The sequence below is a fragment of the Rhineura floridana genome, chromosome 10, assembly GCF_030035675.1.
Source record: "Rhineura floridana isolate rRhiFlo1 chromosome 10, rRhiFlo1.hap2, whole genome shotgun sequence".
Classification (NCBI taxonomy): Eukaryota; Metazoa; Chordata; class Lepidosauria; order Squamata; family Rhineuridae; genus Rhineura; species Rhineura floridana.
The window spans coordinates 68,858,404-68,878,252 of NC_084489.1; the positions used below are offsets into that span (position 1 = coordinate 68,858,404).

Genomic DNA, 19,849 nt, shown 5'->3' on the forward strand with positions numbered 1-19,849 from the left:
ATTGGGGCCAATGCCTGCTTCCCAAGGGAAGGGTCATAGCTCAGTTGTGAAGCAGATGCTTTACATACAAAAGGTCTCAGGTCCCTGGCATGTCCAATTAGGACGGGGACATACTCCTGTCTCAAATGCAGTAGAGCTGTGTAGTTCAGGCTAGACAATGCTAAGCTAGATGGACCAATGTTTAGATTTGGTATAAGGCAGTGTTTCCCAACTAGTGGGCCACCAGATGTTGTTGGACCAGAATTCCCATCTTTCCTGACCATTGGCAATGCTGGCTGAGGCTGATGGGAGTTGTGGTCCAACAACATCTGGTGGCCCACTAGTTGGCAAAGGCTGGTATAAGGCAAGGATGGAGAATCAGTGGCCCTTCAGATGTTGCTGGACTATAACTCCCATAACCTCTGACCATTGGACATACTAGCTGGGGCTGATGGGAGTTGGACTCAAACAGCATCTGGAGGGCCACATTGTTTTCTATTCCTGGAATAAGACAAGGTTCCTATGTCCTTCATATAACCTGGTTCTAATCAATAAACTAGAATGAATTTTTTTCAGATATTCATGTTGGACTTCTTTAAATATAATTAAATTAATTAGGGTTCTCTATTATGCAGTTATAAAACCTATTTATTAATGTTTCAAAAACAGTCAATTTCTGAGAACAATTCAAGATGCTGGTTGCTACCTATATAGTATAAACCGCTTGAGACCACCTTACTTGATGGGACTACTCCTCTTTTGAGAATCTGCCTGTTTGGTGTTGCATCCCTCTTGAGTGTGCCATTGCCTTCTGAGGCAAGGCTGGTGCAATGTGTGAAGGGGCTCTCTCTGTGGTATGTGGAACTCCCTGCCCCAAGAGGTTAGGTTATCTCCCTCTTTGTGTTCTGCCAGCAACTGAAAACATTTCTTTTCAAACAAGCTTTTGATTTTGCTGCTGCTGCTGCTGCTGCTGCTTAATGTACTGACTGTGAATGTGCCCCTCTTTTTTTGTTGCTGTTTTTAGTGTAATCTTTGGTAAGGTTGAGATCACTGCTATTTTTATGTTTGCATTTGTGTTTATATTTGTAAGCCACTTTAAGCAACTCATTTATAAAGGAGAAAAGCAGGGTATACATTCGTAAATAAATAGAATGTTGCCCCATTAAAATGGTTCCGGCAAGAAATTAAAGTTCTAATTTTTTGTGATAGTCCAACATTACTGAATGTTGAATGCCTAAAAAAGTACAGGAAAAAAAGGTTAGTTAAAAAGCATAGAAGAGAATCCCCTCCTCTCCATTTTAGCCGCTGAGGCCAAAACATCAGACTGTTCTTTGGGGTATGATTCCAAGAGCAGAGACATACTGTATTGAAGAGAACCTACAAGAAAAGCATTGTGAAACTACTCTCCTAATTACTTCATAAAACAGTCAAAATGCCCATAAGAAACTGTAACTATTCCGTTCCATAACTGAGCTTCTAGACTGCTTATTGTGTTATTTAATACAAGCAGAGGATCTAGCAATTAAGACTCAACAGAGATTAGAAAGCTCTGCCAATTTATTCAGATTCAAATGGCTTGCTCTCAGACAACGCAGCAGAGAAAGGAACTCTTTTTCTTATCAGCCATTCCAAGATTTTGAAAACAAGCTTTGTGATTCATATGATCCAAATACCCCAAGCAGTCAGCTGTGACTATCTGATAATACCCATTACAATCTATAGGTATTCTCTGCCAAACGTAAGGTGTTCCCATCTGCCTTTCATACACAGTTTAACAGTCTGAATGGCCTATTGTTTTGAGGACAGCAATTATATTATGGTTTTTTAAAAGCCCCCCCCCCCCAATGTGGTCCACTATCACATGGCATATGCTTATGTTTTTAAAACTCTTTGCAGGACACTTACCAAGATTTCTTAACAATGCAATGCAACTCTTCTCATTTTTATTTATGAAAGTATGTACCCTCTCATAAAACATCGGGTTGTGTGTGTGCAACAAATTACATTTAAAAGCAGCACCAAACCATCATTAAAACTACTGGCTACTCAAAAACTTTTTAAACAGCTGCTTAGGCCTGTCAGCACGAAAAAGTCTACATGATACACCTGATAATCAACAGCAAGGATGCCTACTAGAAGAGCGTTCCACAGCATTGGACCAGCAACACTAAATGCCCGACTTTTGGTTGAGGCCAGCTGAGCCTCTGTAACATGGGGGACAACTAAGAATGCTCCTCCAGATCATCTTAGTGATCGGGCTGGAATATATGGGCCAGAAATAAAAAAGGGGGAACCCCAAGATGCTGAAAAATGTGTAGTTTATTTTGAAAAAATAGCCCAACGCATTTCGGCCACTGGATAATCTGGCTTTCGTCAGGTGCTATAATTAAAATTACAAACACACACTACATTATTACACATATAACACAAAATACATTACAAAATAAACTCATGTCTTGCATAACTAATCTGTACAAAAAGGTTTTTACTTACATAAACTGGTCTGCAATGTTTATTTCTAGCAAAATTGCTTGAAATTATAGACGACCACAAAGAAGAATTCACATGAGCGCTCATGAGCCCCTGACAAAAGCCAGATTATCCAGTGGCCAAAACACGCTGGCCTTTTTTTGAAAATAAGCAACACATTTTTCAGCATCTTGGGGTTTCCCCCTTTTTTATTTCTGGCTCTTTGGATGCTTGCCACTTTCTGTTTTTGGAATATATAGGCTCAAATGCAGAAAGGGTTACTTACTTATAAAGGCAGAAAAATTTCCACCCATACTTTACATTGGTTCTATAATGAAAAAGCAGCTTTCTAAATTCTTAAGTATTACAAAAATATTTTTTAAATGGGGGGGAGGGTTGGATTCAAGCCACCTTCACAGAGCTTAATGGAACCTTTCATCTCCTCCTCCCCTGCCAGTTCTGTCTGGTCAGGTGTGTCACTTTAGCACACTTGATCCCAACCTGGAAAGGGAGGTCTGCATCCATCTCCAACAGTGCCATACAGCAGTTCTGGATCATACTACAGTTTTTCTCCCTCTCTCCTGATACTTGGGCCATCCAATGAAGCTGAATATTGGAAAATTCAGGAAAGACAAAGGAAAGTACTTCACACAGTGCATAGTTAAACTATGAATTTTGCCCCCACAAGATGCAGTGATGGCCACCAACTTGGAGCTCTAAAAAGCTACTAGCCATGATGACTATCGATCTACCTCTACTGTTAGAGGCAGTATGCTTCTGAATACCAGTTGCTGGGAATCACAAGTGGGGAGAGTTCTACTGCCCTCACATCCTGCTTTCAGGCTCCCCATAGGCATCTGGTTGGCCACTATGATGACAGGATGCTGGGCTAGATGGGGCTTTCGCCTGGTCCAGCAGGGTTCTCTCTATGTTTTTAGGGATCCCTTCCCACATGTACTGTAGGGGATGAATTTACACACTAGATTATAAAATCATGGCAAGAGTAAATAATTAATTAGTTGAACAGTTTTGTACCCTAGCAAGCATAAACTGCACATACATTTTTGAAGATGATCACCTTCCACTCTGGTATGGATCAAAAACTATGCACAGCATTCACACACATACACATCAAGGCCTTCCTGCTCAGCAATACTACATGCAAGAAGGATCTTGGGATTGTTGTTGATCACAAGCTGAGTATGAGCCAACAGTGTGATGTGGCTGCCAAAAAGGCAAATGCTATTTTTAGACTCATTAACAGATGTATATTTTCCAAATCTCCCAGGCATTTTAGCATGTGTTTTTAAATTGTTTTTATATTGTTTTGAATTTTAAAATTGTGTTTTAAATTGTTTTTAAAATATGTTTTTAAATTGTGTATTTGTTTTAATGTTTTTGATTGCTGTAAACCGCCCAGAGAGCTTCGGCTATGGGGCGGTATACAAGTGCAATAAATAAATAAATAATAAATAAATAAGTATTGGTTCCCCTCTATTTGGCACTGGTTAGGTCTCATATTGAGTACTGTGTCCAGATTTGGACACTGCACTTTAAGAAGGATGCAGACAAACTAGAACAGGTTCGGAGGAGGACAACAAAGATGATCAGGTGACTGGAAACAAAGCTCTGTGAGGAAAGACTGAAAGAACTGGGCATGCTTAGCCTTGAGAAGACTGAGGGAAGTTATGATAGCACTCTTCAAGTACTTGAAAGGTTGCCATACAGAGGAGGGCCAGGGTCTCTTCTCGATCGTCCCAGAATGCAGGACCCAGAATAATGGGCTGAAGCTGCAGGAAGCCAGATTTCAACTGAACATCAGGAAAAACTTCCTAACGGTTAGAGTGGTATGACAGTAGAACCAATTAAATAGGGAGATGGTGGGCTCTCCAACACTGGAGGCCTTCAAGAGGCAGCTGGACAGCCACCTGTCGGGTATGCTTTAATTTGGATTCTTGCACTGAGCCGGGGGTTGGACTCGATTTCCTTATAGCCCCCTTCCAACTCTATGATTCTATGATCCTTGCACCCAATTTGGTGTTCCCCTTGGCAAATGAGATTCATGGTGCAGGGGCCAAAGAGAGGGCGTTCTTAGTGGTGGCCTGGTAGCTTTGAAATGTCTTTTGCGCTGAGCTATGTCATGTCCCTACATTGTTTTCATGCCAATAGCAAGTAAAGACGCACCACCTTCCCATGTCTTTGGGTGAAGGATGAAGTGCTAGATTATATGTTGTTATTGCTTCGGCACCAAATGAGTTTCATGGCTTGCTGTTTTTATGTGACATTGCTATTAGTTTTATGATGTCATTCTTTATAAGTCAGCTCTGAACCCTGGCCCTGCTCCCCACTTGATGCCCCTGCAGCTTCCAACTCTGTGTGCAGAGAACTGCTGAATACAGGGGTCATGGCATTCTCCTCCACTCTCTGAAAATCAGCTCCAAGTTATTTGGTGGTGGTGGTGGGGACCCTCCAGAACAGGTTGGAAGGTGACATAGGGGGCTGCAAGGGAAATCAGTAAAAATCACCTCACTTCCTCTTCCATTATAGGATACCCTCCACTAGTTCAAAAGTTCTTCTTTTGAGGGCAAGGTCACTAATTGGATTCTACCCTATTGTCGCTGGACTAGATTCACAGCAAGAAGCACCAGAACAGCATTTAGCTGTTCTGAACTGTCAGATGTGAAATGAAGCAGAATTAATTCTTCTGCTGTTATTGAAGAGAAAATAATATTTCAAATGTCCACACATTCAATTATGTGATATTTTTAGAATTCATTTTTTTTTAAAAAATAGAACAGTGAACTTGTAGGAGCAAATTTGCTCATTATGACAAGTTTCATAAAATGTAAACATCCATAAAGAGCTGAGACTGCAGATTCATTTTTCCAACTCCCTGTGTCAGTCGACGCTAAAGAAATTAATTACCTCAGCTTTCTCAGCTTTTTTTCTATTCATAAACGTTTAATGTATAAATATAAGGTGATGAGGGGAAAAATTTCTGCTAGGAGACACTGAAAATACTACAACATTAAGGTTAAAAATTTAATAATTTTCATATAATTCTGCCCCATTTAAGTTAATTTGCTATTTGCTCTTTTTTTCAATGGGGACTGTCATTTTACTAGCCCATTGCTGCACAATTCAATAATTATACAGGTTAAGTTGGAAGACATTCTTTTATGTTAATGACTTTTTCCTCATGTTGGGTCACTCCTAGGGTTAAAGAACTGAAAATGTAAATGAACGCCCATCAGGGCGGGTAATAGCTGATGGTTAACTTTATGCTTTTTAGATCTGCCAACCTTATGTCTTCTAATTAAAGAACAGGAGTAATTTTTCTTCACGAAAGAACTTACAATGCTGAAATTTGTCCCTTTCCCTTTTCACTAAAGCCATTGTCTTGATGTACAAAAATTAACTTCAAACAGATAGAGTTCCTGAAAAAAGTTCATTCTGAAGTAACATCCAGACAAAAACCTGTAAATTCAAGAATTATTGTTATGTTATGGTTTATGGTTTATTTTCTAGGCTGCCTTTTGGCCAAAAAGGCCCCCAAGGCGGCTTACACACCAATAGAAAACACAAATACAAAATACAAATAAAAACAATACAATTTACAAAAATTCAAGCCAACAAAATCGTAGCATTTCTAAAAAGCAACCACAGCTAAAAACCAAAAGCATTCATCTTCCTGGTAAAGGACAGCCCCCAGAAAAATGTCAGTAAGAGCAGGGGTGGGAGGCAAGGCAGGTGGAAAAGCTTGCCCCTTGATGGACCCAGCACAGTCTCACCCCTGCAGCACTATTCAAAAGAACTACCTCCCGCTCACTGTATTAGTGACTTTTGCAATCACTGTATAGGGATGGCCAGAGGAATTAAGTCAGGGGTAGCCAACATGGTGCCCTCCAGATGTTGTTGGACTCCAGTTCCCATCATCCCTGACCATGGCCCATGCTGGCTGCGGATGATGGAAGTTGTAGTCCCACAAGATCTGGAAGTCATCATATTGGCTACCCCTGAATTAAGTTTTTTGATGAGGTCTAAGGTACATTAAAATTTGCAGTCATCATAGTTTTGACATTACCAGAATTTTAGAGCTTACAAACAAAGAAACAAACATGTATTCACAAACTCTATAGCACACTGTGATCCAAACCTGCAGAGATGCCATTATTACTGCTAACACTGTCAAACATTGTTATACAGGGTATACATGCTCCCACACTTGTTGGGAGTCCTTATGCAAAACTTTCCATCCACATTGTTCTCCCAACAGCAAGCTTACGATACCACCCCTGGCTCTTTCAGAGTTGCATTTCATTCATGGTGTGCTAAACACTCTGATGTAGAGACCACATGGACAGCAGCCTTTACATGGAACCAAACTGACACCAGAGCGGAATCAATGTCACTTGAGGCAAATGTAAAAGTAGATCTTAGCATCAAGAGTGTGCTACACACCATACAGAACACAGAAGAGACACTGTTCCAGCCCAGAGAGCTTACATGCCGACAGAAAAGCTGTGTGTGTGCATCTGTGTCTGTGTCAGAACCTGCACTGAGCAGATGGGATGGGGGAAAGAGCAAGGCACCAAAGGAGAAACAAGTAACAGAAAGCTAAAGCTGCTCTTGAAAAGAGGCTTTACAAAGGATGTGGGCCTCAAGGAGAACTTGGAAGGAGTCAGGCAAATAGAGAAAAAGAGAGAGCAAGGCTGTTTCAAACGTAGGGGGCAGCATAAGACACAATAGGGAGAGGGAGAGAAACAAAAACAAGAAGTCTTGTAGAAGAGGAACTTGAGATGAGTAGGCAGTGGATAAAGCACGAAAGATGTGGGCTGAATTCTCTTATTAGACTCTGTAAAGTCCACATTGTTCACACTAACTGAATGTTGAATAGTGTAAGCAGTAACAGTAGTATCATCAGGGGCCTGCAGCACTTGAAGGGCTCCAATGTATAATAGACTCTTGCAGCTATACTGCTTTTGGCAAACTGTAAAGATCTTGAATGAAGAAGATAAAGTCAGAGCAGAAGGGAAAAGCATGAGCACAAAACTTGTAAGCTGTTACTGTAAGAATAAGGAGAACTTAACAGGAAGCCATTCCAGCACCATAACGAAAGATGTGACATGACCATAGTGGCAGGTGGGAAGGATGACTTTGTGGTGAATTGACCTGACTTGGTAAAAATCATCCACCCCATTGTGGAGGGAGAAAAATGAACTGAAATGACCATTCCTAGAAAAAAAATCTTCAAAGGGAATTTTTAAAAAGCAGTTTACATGGAAGCATGTAAAAAAGCATACTTACAAGTCTCCATGCCTTCATCATCCTCATCTGCGACGGGTTTATCATATGATTTATCAATTGCAGCTCTGAAGCTCTCATTGCACCCACGCCCTCGGATTATCCGTGGTCGTGGACGGTGGAAGGGAATGTCACCATTCAAAGTCACCTCAGCAACTGCTGTCTGCAAACTTTCTAATGAACTGGATTTCTTCAGGCCTAATGAAGGGCCCACATCTCTGGTTGGAGAACCTTAACAGTTGGTTTTTTTGGGGGAAAAAGTTAATTAGGATTAGCAGGGAGGACCCTCACACTTGATTATTTACATCTACAGTGACAGTCTACGGAGATCCGCTTAACATTATTCATATTATCTTTATAATCTGTAGGGAATTCTAGGCGGATTTGTCGGTTGGAGCAATGACTGTGTCAAGTCATACTCTATGAATTTGACAAGGTTAGAAACATCCAACATCAAATTGGTGGAAAGTTAAAGTCGTCACTGTTATTTCAACCATTTTAATGAGAATAAAATAATTACCAAGCTGGTAAAAAAAAATACAGAATGCAAATATTAAAGATGTCAGCACTATATTTGATTGACATAGCCAGTTAATTTTCTTTTTTAAAACAGCAAAAACAATCCTATCTAACTACTGGAAATGATGAACATTAAGGAGATTTTATTGACCTAAAATTAGCCTGTATTCTCAGAATAATATCTAGGGAAAATTCTGCCTAGCTACTTTCATGAAGTGAATTTTAATAACCTGCCCTTAAATATTACACTGTTCCCAAGAGCTTGCCCACATAGATTTTTTTTCTTTTGGATTAATTAACCCATATCAGTTAATATGGTTATTATACATTAAAAATCATGTCGACACTTATTATGGACTAAATAAGAGTAAAGTTTTCTAACCTTGATTAGGAACAGAGATTACCACAGCATGATAAAAGCACTAATAATCTCCACTAAATACTTACACAGAGAATATTAGCATTAATAAGCCAAAGAAAAATAACTATGAATTAGAAGAACATATGAAATATTTTTGAATGGTATGTATATGAATAATTTCAGTGAACGTAATGGACAAATTACTGAACTGAAAAGTTCAGGAAAGGTGACCCGTAAAACTTAATTGTTGAACGCTATTTCAATCGAGTTTTTCTGCTGAGCTTATTAATGTTATTAATCAATATTTCCTATCAAACGTTTAGTATGGATTATTAGTGTAATTATCATGCCAAGGTAATCTCTGTTTCTGAACAAAGTAAGGAAATGTACTCTCTAGAAGTATTTTACGTCAACGTGATTTGTGCCTAAGCTAAACTAACTTTAAAAAGTGAAACCATTCCCTGAAATTTAAATTAAAACCTTAATACCAGACCATTCCTCATGTGGTCAATTGTGTGAGCTTTGGGGTAAGCAAAGGGCAATCTGCCCTTGTAGCAGTTGTCATGACCAGTGGATTGGTGGATGTTAGAAATTTCCATGATCCATGTTTTAGATGTACACAATAAGGCCATCTTTTTAGTGTGGTGTGTTGATAATCTTCCCATGCTAACATAACCTCCAATTCCAAAGCCAGCTCAAACATGTAATAGCATATCCTTAAAAATGCCAAGTTTTTTGTGGATGTCAAACAATCCTTCCACAACTATGGAGCACTCCTGTGACATGCTTCTGAGTTATAGATGAAATAATTAGGACCACAAATGCTTGAACATATAAAGTTGTGTTATGCAGTCATAAGAACATAAGAGCCCTGCTGGATCAGGCCAGCATCCTGTTCTCACAGTGGCTAACCAGATGCCTGTTGGAAACCCCCAAGAAGGATCTGAGCTTGATAGCACTCTCCTCTCTTGTGGTTTTCAGAAACTGGTATTCAGAAGCATATTGCCTTCAACCATGGAGGCAGAGCATAGCCACCAGGGCTAGCATTGGTCAGAGTATAATTCTATCTAACTTAGCATTATCTTCTCTGATTTGCAACAGCTTTGCAATCCAATGCCTTCAGGAGGAGGTCTTTCTTGGCTTGTTATCTAAATTCTAAACCTGGGACTTCTGCATGCAAAGTTTGTACTCTACTACAGAGATATGCATTTGAAGGGGCCCTGTTAACCTTATCTATATCAACCAAATTTTAGTACTTATAAACATGTTACTGTGGAGCATTGCAACTTCTGGCTCCAAAGAGAAAGCTGAACTTGAGTTCAGGGTGGGGAACATGTGACCCTCTAGATGCTGTTGGACTCCAACCCTCAACCAGCCAGCATGGGCAATGGTCAGGGATGATGGAAGTTGTAGTCCAGTAACAGCTGGAGGGCTGCAGGTTCCCCACACCTGCCCTAGAGGGTGTTTGAAGGTAGAAAGGTGAGCAGATGAATGGCATACTATAGACAGATGAATGGCATACCACTCCTAAGCAGGAGCATCACTTTTACATGAATGAGGGTTGAGGTGGGAATACTCAATCAGGCATCAACCATGACTGTTGTTAATGCTAACTAGGATTTCCCTTAAACCAGGATCTTAAAATTAAGTGGGCTTCACACACCTCGTTAAGGAAAAACCTTGTTAGCCATAAATGTGTTTAACACTGGTGCAGACAAACTACTTAATTATGGGAGAATTTGCTCCAGGGAGGGAAAGGCCCGAGGCAAAGGGACAGGTGAGTTAGCCCCCAATTTTACTAACCATGGTCAGCATGGAGACAGAGTTGCATCTGCTTCACCACTTTGCAAGGCAGTTTTACTGAGGAATGACTCATGGCTGAATGACAGAACAGGGAAATAACTATAATGGAGCTCATTGCCTATAGGGAATCCAATACAATTCTTAAGTCATGCTCACCCCTACATTCAGAGCACAAAGAAGCTAATGCAACAATTGCAATTTAGGTTTGGAAACAACTAAGTGTCTGTAGACTCACAGGTCAGTATAAACACAATGAATTCACACCTCCACTACCTCCCATCCCACAGGTACCCAATGTTTTGAAAGGGAAAGGAACCCGGGTGTAACTGGAGACAAGGGCCAGCTGGTGGGATGGGCAAGAAAGAAAGGGGAAGGTTCAGTTCTTCCCAGCTGTGTAAACAATCCTTAGCCTATGCTTGCAAAATATTTGGGAAAATGTCTGGTTTCTTCCTAGAGCAATATTTCTTATGTCAATGTGTTAAGAGTAAGAGTGTCAGCAGAGATAACTATCCTGTATTTTACATTAACATAACTATAGTTATATAAAACTATATAGTTAACTATAGTTCTATAACCCTCATATCAAGTTTGATGAGTGGTTTATTTTTCAAGATTTAAGCCTGTATAAATCCAATCTGTCTCTCAGACAGAAAGAAAGGAAAAAAGGTGAAATTTTTGAAACAGCAAGGCATAAAACAGCAATGAATAAGACAGCCACTAAATAGATTTATTCCTTAAACCAATGGGAGTGAAAACATTGCCTTGTTATGTGGCAACTTTAAGTTCTGCATTTGAATATCTATTTTAAATGAAATGCACATCAATCTTTTTCTAATTACCAAGTGGCTTCATGCTCCTTTTGTAAACAGTAGTTACATTATGTACCCATTTATGCTCATAAGGGACACTGAAGAAAAAGCCCCATTTCCTGCTACCCAGGACGGATCATTGTGAGAACAATATTTATGTAAGTTGCGCTATCCCAAAGGAAAAGCGAGATGGGATATGACCTAATGTTCCCAGAGTACTGTAAAACTAATAATGGATTGCAGAAATGGTAAGGATATTTATTGAACTTGGGTGGCCATCAACATTAAGGTGGACAGTTTGCAGACGCTGAAATAGTGAAATAACCCTAACATAAGCAGAACACATACTACGATGATAAAGCCAATTACTGTGTTAGTAGTTCACTGTTTCACTGGTTACTTCACTACAAGGAAAGAGTTCTCAAAACCGAGTTTGGTTGAAGACTTCTAATTTAGAGGCAACTAAGGTGGCTGCAACCCTGTAGACCAGCCTTTCCCAACCAGTGTGCCTCCAGATGTTGTTGGACCACAACTCCCATCAGCCTCAGCCAGCATTGCCAAAGTTCAGGAAAAATGGGAGTTGTGGTCCAACAACATCTGGAGGCACACTGGTTGGGAAAGGCTGTTGTAGACTCTTACTTGGAAGTAAGTCTAATTGAAGTCAGTGGGGCTTACTCCTAACTGCACATGCATAACATTGAGCTGTAAACATATTGTGCCATTGATTTCAATGGGACTTACAAGATGGCTTACTTTCTCAGGATTGCGATTTAAATATTTCAGTAACTTGAATGTGGTTGATTTTAAGAGGCTCCTGAAAAAAAGGCAGAATCCTCTGGGAAAAGCTCTACAGTGCAAAGCCCACTAAGATAGACAAAGTGCAGGGCTAGTGGATTATTCCCAAAGCCTGAAATGGTTGGGGGAAACTGTGATAAATAGAGTTGGATTCACACTTTATATCATTTCTTCCCAGAAAACACAACACATGCATTCATTATTTCACTTTATGTGGTACTACAAGTGTGAAGAACCTTTGGTGCTCCAGAATTTGCTGAGCTACAACTCCCATCAGTCCCAGCATACCCATACTCAATGGCCAGCAATAGTAGTAGTTCAGCAAAATCTGGAGGGCCAAAGGTTCCCCACATCTGTGCTAGTGGGAGAACCCCCTCCCAAGTTCTCTCTTTAGTTGCCATTTTTGAGACTTCTCAAAAACGTGGGGAATACTAACTCAATTTAATTCCTTTCAGAAGTAAGTAAAAGCCCTATAGAGGGATTCACTATTTTCCAGCCACTAAGTAAAGCTTTTGAAAGAGTGGTCATTTTAAATTGATCCAGATACAGGTAAATATTTTCTTATTCTTGAAGTAACTGTTAGAAACTAACCTGCCTCATATATGCCATGCCCTCCAAATGTGTAGTTAATCCCTTGCCCACTCCTGTCTAGCATGTACAACATTGTACGAATTTTAAGATGAAAACCAGAAGAGAGTTGTTAATTTCTAAGAAGTGCATTATTCAGAAGTAGTCTCACTGGAATGCATGCAGGAAGAGCAACTCTTACTAGCTTCATAGATTCAGGCGAACATTAGCAGATATCTTACAAAATTGGGACAGAGTTTTGCGCCATTTTAAAGAGTAATTTGTTGTGGTCTGAGCTTTTGGAGGTGTCGCATCGTATGCATCGACTGGAGTAGGCTCTTGACTACGAAATATGGTACCACAATAAATGTGTTAATCTTTGAGGTAACACAACGTTCTGTTATTTTTTGCTCCAATGGAATATAAGAATACCCTTTTAGAGAAACCTTATCCATCCTTCAGATGTTTTGGACTACAACTCTCATAATCCTTAACCATGCTAGCTGGGTTGGTGGAACTTAGTCCAAAACATTTGGATGGCACCAGGTAGGGGCTGCTGACACTAGCAACATGAGACTGGGTAGCATGGACTATGACGCAGTGGAAGCTTATTTTTTAACTGCTTTTGAATAATTCATTAGTTCATTAGTTCATTCATTCATTCATTCAATACTTTTCTATCCTGCCCTTCCTCCATTCTGGAGTACATAACAGCTAGCAACACAATAAGATCAATGGCCCTAGGTTACTTCTCATCCCTTCCTGCAGTGTGTGTCTCTTGTTATGTCTGACATACAGTGGCTTATCACATGCAGAGTCATCTGGAACAAATTTGCTCTGTAAGTACCTTTCTGTGGTATAAGCAACGTGGGCTGATCCTGTAGGGAAAAGGTGTGGAGGAATTCCTGGCTCATACAGTCTCAGCCTACACTCCAAGTCTACAGTTTGAAAGCTCACTGAGACATGTGACAGAGCACAGCGAATTTTGATTGTGCTCTAAATTTATAAATTACTGAGTAGGTGGTGTTCCCCAGTGAATGGGCTGTTCCTTTGGTTTCTTTAATACACACTGGGTAACCATTCTTCTGATTGATAAGACCTTTGCCTTTGAGAAAAGCAAGTCTTCATTTTTGGATTCTGTGTCATTTGGAAAATAGATACACTGAAGCTATGCATGCCACCTAAGTGGCACTGCAGAAGTGAGCATTTGTACTGCAGAAGTCCACAGTGCGTGTGCCAGTAGAGATTTGTTGCCTTGCCTAGTTAATTGTCTCTGTGTTCATTAGTGCAGCTAATTACTTTTGTCCTCTGGAAAAGTGTAAGTGAAAATGGACACTTGTCCCCTGAAGGAAGTATTGTTACTTTCTTATCTTACTTTGGGCATCAGAAAAAATGCTTAGAATTTGGTTGGCAAGTTTCAGGAATACTTAGATGACAGGGAGTAGTACCAGTTCCAGAGCAATGGGTTCCACATCATCCCTGAAGGATCCCACATCTTTGATCTGGATAATCCCCTGTACCTATGTATCTAAGGTACCTAATCCATTGAAATAATAAATTGATCATGTGTCTCAATACCAGTTGTTGATATAAGACTGACATATCTATATCTAACCCACCAAGCCTAGCCTTAAACATAATTCAGTTATGTATATTTGTTTTCCTCCTCTAGGACGCACACCTTAACGTGGTGAGGGGGTTTGAGAGTGTCAAAAAAGCTGACAGCAATGCCATTAGGAGTGTAGACCAAGAGGCTAGACTCCTAGCAGGGACACCCAAGGCGGAATGGTCAAAGCTGAGACACCAGACTAAGATGCATCCAGACTCGGAGGAAGGCAATGGTAAACCACCTCTGAATGTCTCTTACCATGAAAACCCTATGAACAGAGTATCCAAAATGCAACATGAGAAAGTGCTGGAAGATAAGACCCCAAGGTCAGATGGCACTCAACAAGCTACTAGGGAAGGACAAAGGACAAGTATAGCACTGTGACCAATGATGCCACTGGGTCAAAGCCGAATGGCAGCCCAGAGGCTGATGCGCATAGATGAGAAAGGAGAGTCCGGAGTGATACCATGTACACAATAGGAATGTGGAATGTGAGAAGCATGAACCAGGGAAAGTTAGAAATTGTCAAGCAAGAAATGGAATGCATCAACATTACAACACTTGGTGTGAGTGAATTAAAATGGACGGGAATGGGACACTTTCAATCAGGCAACTACACAATATTTTATGCAGGAAATGAGAAATTAAGAAGAAACGGGGTTGCTTTAATAGTGAGAAGTGATGTAGCAAAAGCAATTAGGAGCTATAACACAAGGTCTGAGTGAGTGATATCAATGAGATTAAATGGGAAACCTATTAACATAACCATCAATCAAGTCTATGCTCCAACGGCAAACACAAAAGAAGAGGAATTGGAGCGATTTTACGCAGAAGTACAGGAAGAAATTGTTCACACACCAAAACAAGATGTGCTGATAATCATGGGGGACTGGAATGCAAAAGTAGGGAACAGAGAAGAACTAGGAATTGTGGGGAAATGGGGCTTAGGAGAGAGAAATGAAGGAGAAAGGCTTATTGAATTCTGTGAAGTCAGTCATTTGTTTCTTGCAAACACATTCTTTGAGCAACCGAAAAGACAACTGTACATGTGGACATCACCAAATGGTCAATACAGGAATCAAATTGATTATATAATTGGTAGCAGAAGATGGAGAAGTTCCATACTTTCTGTGAAAACAAGACCAGGAACAAACCGTGGTATAGATCATGAACTGGTAATATCGAAAATCAGAGTAAAGCTAAAGAAGAACAACAAAGCACTCATAATGCCAAAATACAATTTAAATAGCATCCCAGAAGAATATAAAGATCAAATAAGGAACAGATTTGAGGCTTTAAACTTAGTTGACAGAGAACCAGAAGAACTATGGACTCAAGTCAGAGACATTATCAGGGAAGAATGCAAAAAGACAATACCTCTAGATAAAAAGAGAGAAAGACTTCAATAGATGACTGAGTAAACTCTTAAAATGGTTAAAGAGAGAAGGAAACCAAGAGCAAAAGGAGACAGAAACATGGTCAGAACCCTAAATGCAGTAATACAGCAACTAGTACGTAGGGACAAAGAGAATATAATAACTATTACAATAGTTATTGTATAGAAATAGAAGAGGACAACAAAAAAGGTAGAACAAGAGCTCTATTCCAAAAGATTAGAGAAATGAAAGGGAAATTTAAACCAACAGTAGGGGTGTTGAATAATCAAGAGGGGAACACACTGACTGACCGAGATAAAAGGAGGATGGAAGCAATACACCGAAGAACTCTATAAAAGAGATGTAAGGATGACAGATTCATTCACGGAGGAACCGTATGATGAAGAACCAGAAATTTTAGAATGTGACGTGAAAGCTTCTCCTAAAATACTTGGAAGAAACAAACCACCAGGAACAGATGGCATACCAATAGAGTTGCTGCAAGTTACTGAGTCTGAATTTGTCCACATTTTGACAAAAAATGTCAACAAATATTGAAAAGAAAACAATGGCCCACAGACTGGAAGAGTTCAATACACATCCCAATTCCAAACAAAGGGGAACCCAGGGAATGCAGTAATTATCAAACTATTGCCCAAATATCCCATGCAAATAAAGTTATGCTCAAGATTCTACAACAAAGGCTCTTACCATATATGGAGCGAGAAATGCTAGATGTCCAAGCTGGATTTAGAAAGGGAAGAGGTACCAGAGATCATATCACAAACATACTTGGAATGGACCAAGGAATTTCAGAAGAAAATCACCCTGTGCTTTATAGATTACAGCAAAGCCTTTGATTGTGATCAACTATGGAATGCCTTAAAAGAAATGGGGGTGCCACGGCATCTGATTGTCCTGATGAGTAACCTATACTCTGAACAAGAACATGGAGAAATCCATTGGTTCCTAATCTGAAAGGGTGTGAGACAGGGGTGTATTTTATCACTATATCCAGAACATATCATATGGAAAGTGGGATTGGACCAAGATGAAGGAGGTGTGAAAATTGGAGGAAGAAATAATTTAAGATATGCAGACTATACCATTCTACTTGCAGAAGCTAGTAATTATTTGAAATAAATGCTGATGAAAGTTAAAGAGGAAAGCACAAAAGCAGGACTACAGCTGAACGTCAAGAAGACTAAAGTAATGACAACAGAAGATTTATGTAACTTTAAAGCTGACAACAAGGACATTGAACTTGTCAAGGATTATCAATACCTCAGCACAGTCATTAACCAAAATGGAGACAATAGTCAAGAAACCAGGATTAGGGAGGGCAGCTATGAGAGAACTAGAAAAGGTCCTCAAAGATGTATCACTGAACACTAAAGTCAGGATCATTCAGACCATGGATGTGAAAGTTGGACAGTGAAAAAAGTGGGTAAGAGAAAAATCAACTCATTTGAAATATGGTGTTGGAGGAGTGCTTTGCAGATTACTGTGGACTGCAAAAAAGACAAATAATTGGGTGTTAGAACAAATTAAGCCAGGACTATCACTAGAAGCTAAAATGGTGAAACTGAGGTTATCATACTTTGGACACATAATGAGAAGACATGATTCACTAGAAAAGACAATAATGTCGGGACAAACAGAAGGGAGTAGAAAAAAGAGGAAGGCCAAACAATAGATGGATTGATTCCATAAAGGAAGCCACAGAGCTGAACTTACAAGATCTGAACAGGGTAGTTCATGACAGATGCTCTTGGAGGTCGCTGATTCATAGGGTCGCCATAACACGAAATCGACTTGAAGTCACATAACAGCAACATATTTGTTTTTAACAGTTTTGCGAATTTTATCTGTGTTCTATTAATAACTTTATCTTGTATACCACTTACAAGAGTTTTTTTTAATTAAGCTGTCTTTTCCCCTAAATAAATAACTTGTGCAACAAAACAGACCCCACAACTCTTATAATGAAGCAGCCTTTTTAAAAAAATTCTCCATTCCATGCAAACTACATTTGGGCTTCACTGAAGTTGCCTCTGGGCTGAATGTAATTTCAACATCAGACTCCAAGTCATTTGAACTAATCTCACAGACAAGAGGGGATAAATTCTTCAGCATCTCCTGGAACTTTTCTCCCCACCAGAGTGTCCATCAGTTCTCCTCTTCAAGCAGTGCTTCCTCTTCTGCTTCTGCCTCTTTGTGAGTTCTGTTTATTTTATTTTATTAGATTTATATCCCACCATTTATCCCAGTAGGAGCCCAGAGCGGCAATGCATGTCTTCATTGTACATACAGGGCCATTTGTTTCCATGTGCCTCCCTTTATCTTAGGGGTCCAATACTATTGGTTCAAACTGGGATACCTCTTTCTTGGCTGGCTGAGTTTCAGGGCATTTAGCAGGTTTCTTCAGATTGCAGTCATTGTGCATTGTGTAGTATGCATCCCTAATATCAGGCTTCTTGGACACTAAAGGGCTAGGTTGGGCATCAGTATCTGTCCATTAAACTTCTTCCACAGTGTCATCTTTAGTCTGGCCCACTCACCTGCGCTCCCTCCCTCCCGTCTGTCCATCCTTCCGCCATCCACCAAAAAAAATAAATTTTAACAGACTGGGCAAGCATGAATGATGTGGCTGTCATATTGGGCAGTTTCCCCAACCCCAACCTGTTCACACAGAAATATACCATTGGAAGCTGTCTTATACTGTGTCAGACCATTGGTCCCTCTAGCTCAGTATTCTCTACACTGACTGGCAGTGCCTCTCCAGAGTTTTTAGGCAGGGGAGATTCCCAGCCCTAACTAGAGATGCTGGGGATTGAGCCTGGGACCTTCAGGATTCAGAGCAGATGCTCCACGACTGAGCTCTTGTCCTTCCCCTAAAAGATGACACCGCTCCATAACCATTGCTCAAGCATGTGTGTTCACCCAGTAGTGCAATGAAAAAAGTTGTTAACCATAAATATATCGATCTACAATACTTCAGTGATACAGTCTGCAAAGAGTACCAGAAACTTCTTATTCCGTGAGCAAAAAGAAAAGAAAGGCTCTGAAAGCCAAAGTTGCTCTTCTTGCTCCAAGGTGCTAGAAGGATCTTCTTTGGTCTACAGATGCATAGATCTCGTGTTTGAACTACACAGAAACTAAAAAAAAACAAATGTGGTGTACTTTGCCCCCTGTTGTTGAAGGGCAGCTTAAAAAGTAATAATATGATATAATATACAATACATAGCACAGCACTAAGTTATGCAACATTTCCTTCGTCTCCCTGATTACAAGGCTCCCATTTTAATTAAATGTACTCATCTGAATAATTTAGCACAGGCTTATTCTTTCCTTCTGAAATATATTCTTGAATTAGAGAATGTTTAATATTGATAATGTAGTTAATAATATGAACATAAAATACACAGCATATAATTAATGCAAATACTATTAGTAGTAGGTAAAATGTTGTGGTTGAAACAATAATCATTCATAATGTTGAGTTTATTTTATTAATAATCACAATCCTAAAGCTGAGAGACTAAGACTGCATTCATGTTTTAATAGAGCTTTCAAACTCCTAAGCTAGGCACAGCCCTAATACTCCCTTGGCACAACATGAGATCACCATGAATGCACTGATCTTGGCCACTTTGCTTCTCCCTCTTAGCAAACGGAGGACACAATCCATGATCCAGAGCTTGGAAAAGTTATTTTTATGAACTACAACTCCCATCAGCCCAATCCAATGGCCATGCTGGCTGGGGCTGATGGGAGTTGTAGTTTAAAAAAGTAACTTTTCCAAGCTCTCCATGATCTCTGGCTCAGTGTTATGGCTGAACCCAGAGATGTGGTTCATTTTATAAGACTTGTTGTTGGCTTATTGACTGTGGTTTATTGTAGGAAAAGCAATGGGCCAATGGATGGGAGCGGGCATGCAAATTCTGCTCTATTCAGGTTTAAGATTATACGTGGCCATTGATCAATATGGTTAAACTGAACTAGAACCCTGTTTAAACATGGATTTCAAAATGGAGTTTAGATGCACCCTCAGGCTCAACCTAGCTGGAGTGAACAATATTCAGATGTAACCCAGAGAGAGGGAATATGGGGGATTTGTGCAGAAAGGGGGAAAATGAGGCTCTATCCAATCACCACCAACTATTTCACCAGTGAGTCAAAATCACCATGTCAGCCCAGAAATCTTAAGAATTGGCTGTGATCAGCTATGCAATTCTTCTAAGGTTAATGACTACAT

The 19,849-nt window shown here is 39.9% G+C and overlaps 1 protein-coding gene across 6 annotated transcripts in view; it reads right to left on the reverse strand.

The window, feature by feature from the left end:
- The window catches only part of PARD3 (par-3 family cell polarity regulator), a 770,287-nt gene that overhangs the window by 231,888 nt on the left and 518,550 nt on the right, over positions 1 to 19,849 (reverse strand). For all 6 annotated transcript variants that reach the window (XM_061585584.1, XM_061585585.1, XM_061585583.1 and 3 more), the window contains one exon: positions 7,756 to 7,983. In XM_061585584.1, the coding sequence (XP_061441568.1) occupies positions 7,756 to 7,983 (228 nt within the window). The remainder of the gene's footprint in view (positions 1 to 7,755; positions 7,984 to 19,849) is intronic.